The 12032-nt window shown below is 36.4% G+C and overlaps 2 protein-coding genes across 2 annotated transcripts; both read right to left on the bottom strand.

The window, feature by feature from the left end:
• Positions 1 to 1900: 1900 nt before the first annotated feature.
• On the bottom strand, positions 1901 to 5442 carry LOC104234096 (uncharacterized). Its single transcript, XM_009787596.2, has 4 exons — positions 4725 to 5442; positions 3188 to 3386; positions 2370 to 2819; positions 1901 to 2276 (listed from the first exon to the last, which is right to left on the bottom strand). Exons 1-4 carry the CDS (start codon positions 5254 to 5256, stop codon positions 2186 to 2188), a joined length of 1272 nt encoding a protein of 423 aa, XP_009785898.1. The 5' UTR covers positions 5257 to 5442; the 3' UTR covers positions 1901 to 2185.
• A 4314-nt stretch (positions 5443 to 9756) lies between these two features.
• Positions 9757 to 11369, bottom strand: LOC138879985 (uncharacterized). Its single transcript, XM_070159634.1, has 2 exons — positions 10880 to 11369; positions 9757 to 10544 (listed from the first exon to the last, which is right to left on the bottom strand). The coding sequence occupies exons 1-2, from the start codon at positions 11367 to 11369 to the stop codon at positions 9757 to 9759; spliced, it is 1278 nt and encodes a 425-aa protein (XP_070015735.1).
• Between the last annotated feature and the right edge of the window lie 663 nt (positions 11370 to 12032).

The raw sequence follows: 12032 nt of genomic DNA, 5'->3' as shown, positions 1-12032 counted from the left end.
CTTCTTCCTCCATTTGTTTGAATGGTTTCTTGATTTGAACTGGCTTCGTTGTTAAGTTCCATATCAGTGATGAAGTTCCATATTACTTCTTTTAGGAACCTTATACAAGTTACACTTGGCTTCCTTGTTAACCCATCTTATCAATTCATGATGTAGTTAAAACCTTGTTGTTACACCTCTATCGATCTATTCTAGTACTCAGGCTCAATAACAAACATCATATTTCTTATAGATCTTGTTTCGGTGAGGGTTATGGCCTGGAGTTTCCCTAATGCTTTTTCCATGTTCTTCTGATATGTTTGTATGGATATCTTCCAGCAGATGACTTTCTGACTCCATATATATCCAGCGCAGTTTAGATGTATGTCATTCAATTAGTCCCAAACTTGCTGACTCTCTCATTTTGCTGAGATCCCACATTCTCCACCTTGTGTAGTCTTCCCCTTTTATTGGAAATCGTCCAGCACCATTTCGATCTTTTACCACTCAGTAGCTATTATTTCACTCAAACTATTTTCTGGTGATGGCATGATACCTTCCATGAACTGCTATTTCTTGAATGGCCAATGTATCTATGCCATCACTGTTTAATGGTTTCCTTTGGTCTCACTGCTCTGAATCACTATTCTCAGATTAATTTGATTTCTCAGAAAGAAAAAGGGAATATTAACATGGTTAAGGGAGCAAGGTCTCTTTTTCTGAAACGTCATTGAAGTGTGTTAACTAAACCAACTCAATCTGGTTACTGCTGAATCAATGGTACCTACAGCCTTTCGAGTAGAAGGTACATGGTTAGGCTCATTCTGCTGTCATTCCTTTTGATCCTAGTCAGCTCGTCTTTGTCTTGAAGCCAATAACTAGTGACTCTTTTGTTACTGCATGTTGCATATCTTGTGTAGTCGGATAGGCTATAGATTCTATCTTTCTGTTAGTGTGTAACCGATTTATGTATGTTAAGCTCCCCTTTTCTCGTCACCTTACTTTTCTTTTGCCCCTCTTTAAAGTAAAGCTGTTGCTTACAGTTGGCTTTAGCAATTGCAATTTGTCTGTCTAGCTCCTCGTTTTGAACTCAAATAACACCTTTTGGGTTGATTGACTTCATTTATGGTCTTTCTTTTCCCTTCGCTTTCTCAGCCATTTTGTTTGGTCAAATGATTGATTAAGATTTGAAATTCCTCTTTACCGAGGAAAGAGAGAGGATTAGGTGTCTGTATGCTCCAAACCATCAACTAGGACTTCTAGCATTTTCTTCCGACAGAATTTAGGAGGTCAGTGTGTGCCTTCATAACCAGACCCCACTTGTGGGAAACTATTGGGTTTTTTTGTTGTTGTTGTTGTTGTTGTTGTGTGCCCTCGTAAGGCGGGGAAACTTCAAAATATGTCTTTTACGTAACTTGGGTAGCTGGGTGAACCAAAGTCACTCTGATTGCCTGTTGTATGTCTTATAATCTTTCCTCCGCCTTCATACGTTTTTGGGCAGTCTTTTGATAAAAAAAAAAACTTCACCTGTCTTTGATACAAGAAATGTTAATAGTTGCCTTATTGTTGAATCTGGTCTATTGCAAATTAAACTCCAGCTGGGGGGACTGCATCTTTTGATTGTTCTGGAGTAATAAACATTGTGCCCTCGTGTATATTGAAGTTGTAGGTCAATTGGACCGGCACTAGATAGACTGAACCCCCATGTGTTGACTGGTATATTGATGAAATTTTGAGGTTTTCTTGGTTGATGCAAAAGTTATTAGATGTTAAATGCACGAAATATGAATTGATCTCAGAATCTTTTGCAGTTGCAGTTGATGTTAAATTATGTTACTTGTTCAGCAACTGCAAAAATTTGAGTTTATCGGAACACAATGTCTCATGCAATGCCTTATGGGAAGAAGAAACTGGGACACAATTGATCAACCAAACGAGTTAAAAGAATAGCGAAATACAGCATACTTGACAACGGTAACTAATAAAAATGAGATAGTAAACTAATTTAGCGACTCGCGATATGTTTACTAATCTTGATTCATATTCGGACATTTACAAGCAACAAATCAACAAACCTAAGCTTAATACTGATGTAAATAAATCTACAAAAATGAACTTCAAAGACTTAGATTGACAGAAGACGAAGTGTACCAAACAGCAATAAACCCTGCTACTAACACAACAGAAATGTGAATGCTGGCTATCGTTAGCTTTGTTCTTTCACAGTCGCAACAGTATTTTTTTGTGCATATTTGGATATAACACCAGTAAGTAGAGCTTTCTCCTTGATTTTCAACCTGCACGACATTGCAGCAGTTGGTAAGTAAAACTAAAGAAATGATGCTAAACATAAGCGCAAATGTATGTTTACTCATGAGCTTATAGCTTACTTGCGCGCAGATCCTGGAATATTCAATTTTGGGACCTTATCTTTCTTTTGCTTAGGCTTTTTCTTCTTCTCTTTTGCTTGGACTTTCTTTTCTTGTTCTGAGAAATCAGACTCTTCTCTAACATCTTGCTCATCACCCGAAGTGGACTCTGCAGAGAAAATTTCTGAATTTTCTGTATAATCATTTGTACGTGCTGATAAATCCTCCATCTCTACAACATCATGGTCAGTGGGAAGGTTTTCCTCTGAATCCGAGGAAAGGAAATTTGTATCAAAATCATCATCGAGGTCTCCTTGCAGATCAGGTATTTCTTGTTCAGGAGCATACTTAATTTCATCAACTGACTTTATAGCTGCGGACTTGGGTGATCCGAGATTTATCATCTCACACTTTATTTTCTTCTCAATCTTACCAAAACTTATACTTTGTCCAGAAAACATTTTCACAAACCTACAATGACAAATAATTTTTTGGTTTAGGCAAAGAATGCAAGGTTAAAGATTAAATAGGCACCTGATCAAATTTTTCAAACAAAAATCAAACTGATATTGTAAGGTAATTACCTAATACACATACAAAGTCACACAAGTTTTTAGTCATATCCGTGAACTATGGTTAGAACCCCCCCCCCCCCCCAAAAAAAAAAAAAAAAAAAAAAGCATAAACCATCAGTGTATGTGGTGTTGTGATACTAATACTAATTAATTCGTTATGTTACAAGCTTCATCCTTTATTACTTCCGTATAGCCACAAACAACACAATGTCAGAGCAGGACCAAGAGAGAATAGAGGTATACAATCCATTTCTAAAGCATTACCTTTGTGCTTCATCTTTGGACTTGAAGTCAATATAAGCGAGGCCTTTGCAAATAGGATTCCTGGTCTTCTTGTTCCCCGTCACAACAGGGACTATGTTAGCTATTCCAGGAACTCCTTTGAAAGCCACTCGTAGATCTTTATCAATGTTCATTTTCTTAGGAAGATTGACCAAGCGCACACGTAATCCATCCTGAACATCTTTAGAAATTGTAGAACTTAAGTGAAATACTGCCACGCTACAACATGGTAGAAAGAACAGAGTTTGCAAAATATCAAGTACAATTTAAAAGAGTAGCAGATGCAGAAGTCATTGAAGTTCCATGAGGTCATTACTTTGTCCTACAAACTCTTCCATTCCACTCTAAGCTTCACGAAGTAATACTGAACGAGTTACATATGTTTGATTCCATAACTTTTACACTTTTAGTTCCAGACTGTAGATCAAATATCTGCCTTGTTTTGGAATAGACCAATTTCACCCATGATAAAAAAAAAATTCTTATTGTTGGTTAGAGTTAAGAATGAAAAGAAAAAGAGAAACAAGAGAACATTAAAAAGGGAAAAAGGGTCTAGATAAAAGAAGGGGCTTAAAGAGAAGATGTGCCGAGCATTTCATTGCTCATTTATAAACTTCCGCATTGCCATTGTCTGTTTACTGTACTGTTAGATATTTCCCTTTGTTAAGAAAATAGATCTCAGGCTTAACAATCCTAAAACTACTCAAGAACATATAAGGAGACAACAACCACTATGAGACATTCTAATATTCACTATCTCCTCGCATGCCTAGGATTAGACATCTGGAGCATGGTTAATATAACATGGAGGTCCAACATCAGGTAAACCAAGGAAAGGAATTGGTTGGCTCTAATACCATGTTAAAGATGGAACTTGAGCCTAAGTCAATCGCAAAAGCTAATTCACAAGGTGAGGATTGCCCGAGACATGTAAGGAGAGTAGGAGACAATAGCACATTCCTTCAATCAAAGTATGGCACTCTGATTTCTAACACCCTTTTCGCCTGTTTTAAAAACTTAAGATATCCGAGATATTTCTTTACCAATTGACCTAAGAAGTAATTCCAGAGAGCCTAAAGCAGAATGGACTCAGCCAATCTTTAACTCAACAAGGTATATTAGATGCTTTAATAGATGGTTTTGGTGCCGCGGGAGTGACTAATTTATACCCTGATTCTCTTATGTTATTGCAGAAAAGAGGTTAACTTTAGTTTAATTTCCTTTGAAATAATATTTTTAGCATAAAAGAATCTGTATTTCTAAGTAAGAAATTTATCAGACTAATTACAAACAATAGGTGTACTATAGGACTTTAGGCTATGCTAACAATCACAATACTTAGCTCAGCTCTTATTAACTCCTTAATATGATAAATGATTCATTCTTGCGGGCAACTAACTATGAACAAATACATAATTTAATCATTTTGCCTCTAGCGAGATCCTATGTCCAGCAGAAGCTCATAACACATAGTAGTAATCGAAATTAACACAAAAACCAAATCATCAAAAGAAGTTACCTTTATCGTGCTGAACCTCTTTAGAATTAGCTTTAACCGGATTGTTCTTGAGCTTATTAATATTAGCAAGCTGAGCTTTTTTACTCTGCTCAATTTCTTCCATCAACTTATCCTCAACTGCAGTATCATACACTTTATCTACTCCAAATCCACTAGGCTTGTTTTCTAACCACTTCTTCATATTCCTTAATGGAATAATTACCTCATCTTCATCGTCATCATCTCCTTCCACATCATCATCCTCATCTACTAAAAGATCATCCACATCATCATCACATTCATCATCATCAAGATTTTCCATTTCTACTACATTATTTCCACTTTTTTCTTCACTCCTGATTGCAAAAATGCACACCCCAGTTCGTTTTTGCCACGGAAGAGAACGAATGCTTAAATGGGTCACTGTATTTGAGGGAAAAAACAAGTGGGTTTGAGGAATCTTGGAATAAAGAGGAAGAATTTGTGAAATTGGGCTGTTACTAAAGGTAGCACAACATTGGGTTTGCCTAGGAAAATTTCCCAGGCTAAGCATTGCTTCAGTGGAAGTTACAGAATTTTAGGCAGTGGAATTGGGATGAGCTCAAGAAAAGGTAGTGATGTCTTCTTGTTCTGCTTGGGTTTTATCAGTTATCAGTATAAGCTTCAAGATGGGGGATTTATCAGAGGTTTTTGTGGGAAGATGACGATATAAGATTTTTGTGGACTATTTGGATTGGATAAGGAGCCCAAATAAAAATGGGTATTTTGGGGGACAAGTGCATAGTCATTATATATTTAGAGATTAGCACTATTCATTTTGTTTTTATGATAAACTGACTAATTTCTGAAGAGTAGCCCTTTACAGTGGCTATATGATATCATTTCCACGGCATGAGACATACTTGGCCCAGTTATGCACCATTTGTGATGGGGAGAAATTCAAAAATAGCCAAATTTACAAGTGGTCATTCAAAAATAGTCACAGTTTCAAAAGTAATCGAAATTTAGCCACTTTTCATGTAAAGATAAATTTGAACGAAAATACTGTTTAAAATCCGAAAAAATCTCTAGTATAATATACTGGAGTTCCAGTATAATATACCGGTCCAGCATAATATACTGGAGATTGGAGCATCGATGCTCCAATCTCGATGCTCCAATCTCCAGTATATTGTAATGGAACTTTCTGCGTGTTGGAGTTCCAGCATAATATGCTAGAAGTTCATACACAGGTGCATCGATCTCCAGTATATTATGCTGGAACTTTCCGTGTTGCAGCAATATAGTGTATTTATTACTGACTTTGCAAACGTTGGCTATTTTTGAATGACCAGTTCAAAAACTGGCTAGCCCATGCTATTTTTACTTTGTGATGTTCTGTTTTCTGCTGGACTTAGAGATTTATAACCTGGTTAGTTTTTTTTTTCTTTTTCTCTTTTGGAGATTATATTATCTTTGGATAGGAGATTATTGGATTCAAATGAAATTTGCACAAGTGGCCTTTTATGAAGTCACTTTTTAAGCTTTGGTGGAATCAACCACTGATATTTGCATTAGAGTTGGTTGACTACATCACATTCCCTTGGAGTGCGGTCCTTCCTCAGATCATGCGTAAACACGGGATATTTTTTACACCAAGCTGATTCTTTTTTTTTTTTTAAACTTATTAAGTTCTGTCATCGGTTAACTCAGGTGAGCTATATTTGCCTGCAAAAAAAAAAAAAAATCTCCCATAAAGAAGGCCATCATTTCCTTCGGGGACAACCCATAAAATAGGAAAAATAGAAATATGATAAAGAATTTCAAAAGAATGTTATTATACCCAGCTAATTTATATTGTGAAAAATGGCTCATTTTCTTTAGTCCAAATACTGAAAAATGGCTCATTTTCTTTTTTCGTTCATGCGTATGGTGTCATGTGAATTCTTCCTCAAGTGTGACTATGTTTTAAATTCTTCATCTATTTGATTGAATTTCAAACTTTGCTATGTTGCAACACAACTTTTCCAATTTGCGAATAATTACACCATCAATGCTTCTCCTCGAGGAAAAAGGAAAATCATTGATTGTGTTGTTTTGTACATAAAATGGCTAACATGATTTATCCTACTTCATAAAGATTATACTACTTGAGCTATTTTTGCAGTCTGATGAGGGGAGTTATGTAGTAGCACTGAAAAATTGCATTGGAAGTCGGAAAATGTTTTTTATAGTTCAAAATCAGACTTGATAATTGGGCGACTATCAATGAAGTGGATGTCAACTGGGCCGTCGGTGAAATAGATAATCTAAGACCCCGGCATTTGTATTTATATCCAGTTTTGAGGCCATAATTAAAGTTATACCTACGTTACATAAATTTTGCAAGTTTACTCACTTAGGATTAACTTTAGACTTATCGGGTCTGAAGTTGAAATTTTTTTTTTCGTCTGAAGTGCAATGCACTTAAGGCCAATTAAGTCAAAAGTGCAAAAATTGCACTTAAGGCCAACTAAGTAAAAAATGCAAAAATTGTACTTAAGGCCAACTAGGTCTTAAGTGCAACAAATGTATTCATGCACTTAAGCTTGAATATATAGGTCTGAAGTGAAAAAATTGCACTTCAAATGTACGCAACTTTTTTTTTTTGGTAATTATCATATTTTATTACCAAAGCACGACATTACAGCTCAAATCAAACAAACACTACATCTGGACATCCACCCAGACTTAGTTTCATCAAATCTCCTATACTATCTACTGACTATCTGTTTACAATTCAAATTACATTGTCAGTACTTCATCATCCCTCATGGATAGAAATTCAACTCTTCAAGCCTTCTTTTTAGTCTTGGCACCGTATAGCCCCTTCCACAGATCATTTGTATAGTTTGCTTAATCAGTATCCCTGCTTGCTTTTGTTTAACTCAAAAAATTCTGTGGTTTCTCTCCCGCCACACGTGATAGACACAACCTGCTAGTGCTATTCTGTAGATTTCAGCATTTGCTGATCTGCCTTTTGCATTGCTACATGCACATTCTATTTCTTGACTCTATTCCATCATTTGCCTGTTAACACCCATCTACTACAGTATCGTACTCCAAATTGCTGTTATAAATGTAACAAGTGTTCCACGATTTCCTCTTCTACATTACATATAGGACGTAGTAGCTCATTTGTTACTCTCCATCTTGCTAGTCTATCTCTGGTATTCAGTTTGCCCAGTATAGCCATGTATAATATAAACATCCACTTTGGCATTCCTTCATTATTACATATCAGCTTCCTCCAAGGCATCTTCTGGTGATCTTTCCTTAACATCTTGTATATATTGCTGATGGTTATGTACTTCTTCTCGAGTGTCTCTTCCAAGTTGATCCCAACCTCTATCATGTACTGTTTAACCCTCAAAATCTTCTTCACCAGCCATGAAGCTTGATTAGCTTCAATATATTTTGTATCTCTGCCTTTCCCATAATAAGTATGAATCCATTGCACCCATAGCTTGTCCTTTTTTTGAGCTAAGTTTCATAGCAGTTTACATATGGCTGCTTTGTTCCACATTTCAATGTCTACCAAATTTCAACCCCCATTAGCTTTTGGTTGACACAGTTTTTCCCATGCCACTAAAGCTTTTTTTGTCACATCAGTCCCTTTAGTCTATAAGAACTTCGTGCATATAGCTTCTATGAGATGGATCACTTTCTTTGGGAAGACAAATATTTGGGACCAATATATTTGGATTGATAGCAACACACTCTTAATCAACTAGTTCCGGCCAGCATATGAAGGGAATTTTGTAGTCCATGATGTTATTTTGCCAAGTATCCTGTCTACCAATGGTTGGAATTGTATGACTGACATCCTTTTTGTGCTTAATGGAACCCCCAAATATCTTATAGGCATCTCTCCTTTAGGAAACCCCATCTTATCCATAACATTCTGCTATACTATTAAGCTCGCACTCCCAAAGTATATAGAACTCTTATTCTTATTTGCCTTCAGCCCTGACACCTTTGAGAATTCCATGAAACAGTTATATAGCATATGGATAGATACTTCATCACCACTGCAGAATAACAACAGATCATCAGCAAAGCCCAGCTGAATAATTTGCAGCTTCTCACATCTAGGATGGTAGTTAAAATTAGGCTGGTTCTTCAAGGTTCTGAGTAGCCTACTTAGGTAATCCACAGCTAAGACAAATAAGAATGGAGATAGTGGATCCCCTTGTCTTAGCCTTTTTCTTGCTAGGAAAGGACAAGTAGGCCTGCCATTTATCTGTATAGAATATGAGATAGTAGAAAGGCACTTCATGATCCACTGCACAAATTTTGCAGGGAAGTTCATTATTATCAAGACCTGCTTTAAGAAACCTCACTCCAATGAGTCATAAGACTTTTGCATATCTAGTTTGATCATACATCTTGGAGTAATGCCCTTCCTTCCATAGCCCTTTACCAATTCATGACTTAGAATAATGTTGTCAGATATAACTCTTCCTGGTACAAATGAAGCTTGACTTACATCAATGAGGCTATCCATAACCATCTGCAACTATGTAGTGATTACCTTTGATATCACCTTGTACAACACAGTACAATAAGATATAGGTCTATACTCTTTGATTGAGGTTGCACTCTTCACTTTTGGGATCAATGTCACAGCAGTGCAATTTATTGGCTTATAAATCTCTCTAGTGTCAAAAAACTGTTTTGTTGCTTGAATTACTTTTTCTCCTACTATTGATCATGCTTTCTTAAAGAAGCATGCATTGAAACCATCACATCCTGGGGCTTTATTGTCATCAATATTCTTCATTGCATTACAGATATCTTTTGTGGTAATTGGCTCAATTAGCTTCATCTGTTGATCTCTTGTCAGTATTGTTCCATTTCTCATTATTGTTGGATTGATCATTTGCATTTGTTCAGCAGTATTCCCTAATAGCTTTTTATAGAATCCCACAACTTCCTCCTCTACCTCTTGATCATTCTGCAATAACTTACCATCCTGATTCACAAGGGCTTTAATATTATTTGTAGAAATTCTATTCTTCATACAAGCATAGAATTAGGCACTATTAGAATCCCCAAGCTTCAACCATTTTGTTCTTGATTTCTGTCTCATAATGCTCTCCTCTCTCATTCCCCATTTCTCCAGGTTACCTCTTAGCTTCTTCTCAGTATTAAATAAGTCTGTTTGATGATTTGAATCCTGCATTTTCTCTTGTGTCTCCTGCAGCTGCTTTCTAATTGTTTGAACTGTGTCTCTAACCTTTTTGAACTCTTCTGTATGCATCTTCTTCAGTTCTTGCTTGACTACTTTAAGTTTCTGCCACACTCTTTCCATTCCTTGCCATTTATTAGATGTATTCCATGCCTTTTCCACCACTTTTTGGAGCTCTGGATGCTCAACAACATAATTGTAGAATCTATATGGCTTTGGACTATCCTTACTTTTTTCCTCATAGTATAGACACAGAGGAGTATGATCAGATATGAATGGTTCCATCACCACCACTTCCAATTGCTTCATTATTGTCATCCATTCTGCATTGATAATAGCTCTATCTATTTTACTCCACACATGGCTATTTGTCCATGTGAATTTCCTCCCTATATATTTTAATTCATTCATGTCATTGTTTAACATGAAATCCCTAAAGTCCCTTATTTCCACTTCTTGTACTGGATTATCACTTTTTCTGTCATCAACTCCCAACACTGCATTATAATCCCCCATTGCTATCCAAGCCCCATCAATTCCATTCTGGATTCCTTCTAGTTCCTGCCATAATACTTTCTTATCTTCAACAGTATGAAGACCATAAACTGCTGTAAAATAACATTGAACACTGCCTGCACCAATAATCACCTTCCCATGAATCAATTGACTACTTTTTCACAATTCATTGAATTGAACACTGTTTGGATCCCACATCACCCATATCCTTCCCTTCCCATTTTCATCATAATTTGTAGCACAACTCCAACTTGCTGCAATTTTCTTCATAATCTACTTCCCTTTTTCTTCATTTGTTCTATGTTCATATATAGCCAAGAGGCTAATTTTATTTGTATTAATAAATCTACATAACTCCTTTTGCTTGAAACTCTTATTAAGACCCCTAATATTGCAAGCTACTAGTTTTATTGTTGATTGAATAGATTTTGCACTATCCTTGTATTCTCACTCCTGCTACACTGGCCTCTCTCCACTATTCTGCCTTGATCAGATTGTTGTTCATGTTCAGTCTGCTTGTTGAGAATATTAAAGCCATTTGTTATACTCATCCTTCCTTCAGGTGTTGCATGTGTTGGCTTAGCTGCTGATTTTCCTTTAACTTCCTTCCATCCTTCATTGTTTCCTGCTACTGTTTGGTTTTTAGTATTGATTGCTGTCTCTTTCTCTTTCTCTTTTTCCTGCATTTGCCCTGCTGCCCCTTTTATTTGCCATACTTTCTTCTGCACATTGATCCTTGTTGTTTTAACATTTTTTTGTTGCCTTATTTCATTACAATTATGACCAATCATCAAACATTTTCCACAGTATTCTGGCTTCCATATGTACTCCATTTTTTGACTAAAATTCCTTTCAGTTGGATCCTGCACCTTTATAGTTTCTGGTAGTGGTACTGTTACATCCATTCCAATTAAAATTCTGGCATACGATATCCTTTCCATTTTAGTTGTACACTCATCAGCATGCAATGGTACCCCTAGCCCACTCCCAATCCTACTTAATGAATCAACATTCCAGCAATTCAATGGTAGATTTGGCAATGTGACCTATAGAGGAATAGTTTTCAGAATTTCATCCTTGAAGTTAAAATCAGGTGTCCAAACTTTGGTGATTATAGGTTTATTACCTATCGTATGAGGTCCAGAAAATAGAATTGCATCTCTATCCTCCATATTAGTAAATTTTATTACAAAATATTCCTCATTATGGTAAAATATCATCGGCTTAGCCATAAAATTTCATTGGCTAGCAACAAATCTTTCCAGAGCTCCGATCATAGGTGTGTTACCTACTACGTACAATATTATAGCATTCCGCCATTTCTCTGTTTCCTTCTCCACTTAGTTTTTTGCTAATTCCACAATAGTTTCCCCATTTTGCACAATTGGAGCCACAAAGCCGAGATTCATACCTCGTAGTCCAAAGCGATTGTTTCCCACTAGATTAGCTCATGTCCTGTTCTCAAGCCCTTTTGCTTGTTATTCCTTCGCTGTCTTCTGCACCTCCGTCACCTTGTCACCTCCAAGTTCAATCTATTCCTTTTGAAGCTGATCTTTGCATGTACATGAACCATAGATTGAGGAGTTCCTTTAGTCTAGTTGTTG

The sequence above is a fragment of the Nicotiana sylvestris genome, chromosome 10, assembly GCF_000393655.2.
Source record: "Nicotiana sylvestris chromosome 10, ASM39365v2, whole genome shotgun sequence".
Classification (NCBI taxonomy): Eukaryota; Viridiplantae; Streptophyta; class Magnoliopsida; order Solanales; family Solanaceae; genus Nicotiana; species Nicotiana sylvestris.
Note: the sequence above shows the minus strand (reverse complement) of the source record. Positions and strands in the feature narration are given on the sequence as shown.

Bases quoted from the DNA above. Each gene is read 5' to 3' on its own strand.
- LOC104234096 (XM_009787596.2), bottom strand. From the start codon at position 5,256: ATGCTTAGCCTGGGAAATTTTCCTAGGCAAACCCAATGTTGTGCTACC. The intron at 2,820-3,187 runs GTAATGCTTTAG...TTGTCATTGTAG, and splicing joins TCCAAAGATGAAGCACAAAG to GTTTGTGAAAATGTTTTCTG. The intron at 2,277-2,369 runs GTAAGCTATAAG...AATGTCGTGCAG, and splicing joins ATTCCAGGATCTGCGCGCAA to GTTGAAAATCAAGGAGAAAG.
- LOC138879985 (XM_070159634.1), bottom strand. From the start codon at position 11,369: ATGGAAAGGATATCGTATGCCAGAATTTTAATTGGAATGGATGTAACA. The intron at 10,545-10,879 runs GTGAGAATACAA...TTATTGGTGCAG, and splicing joins GAGAGGCCAGTGTAGCAGGA to GCAGTGTTCAATGTTATTTT.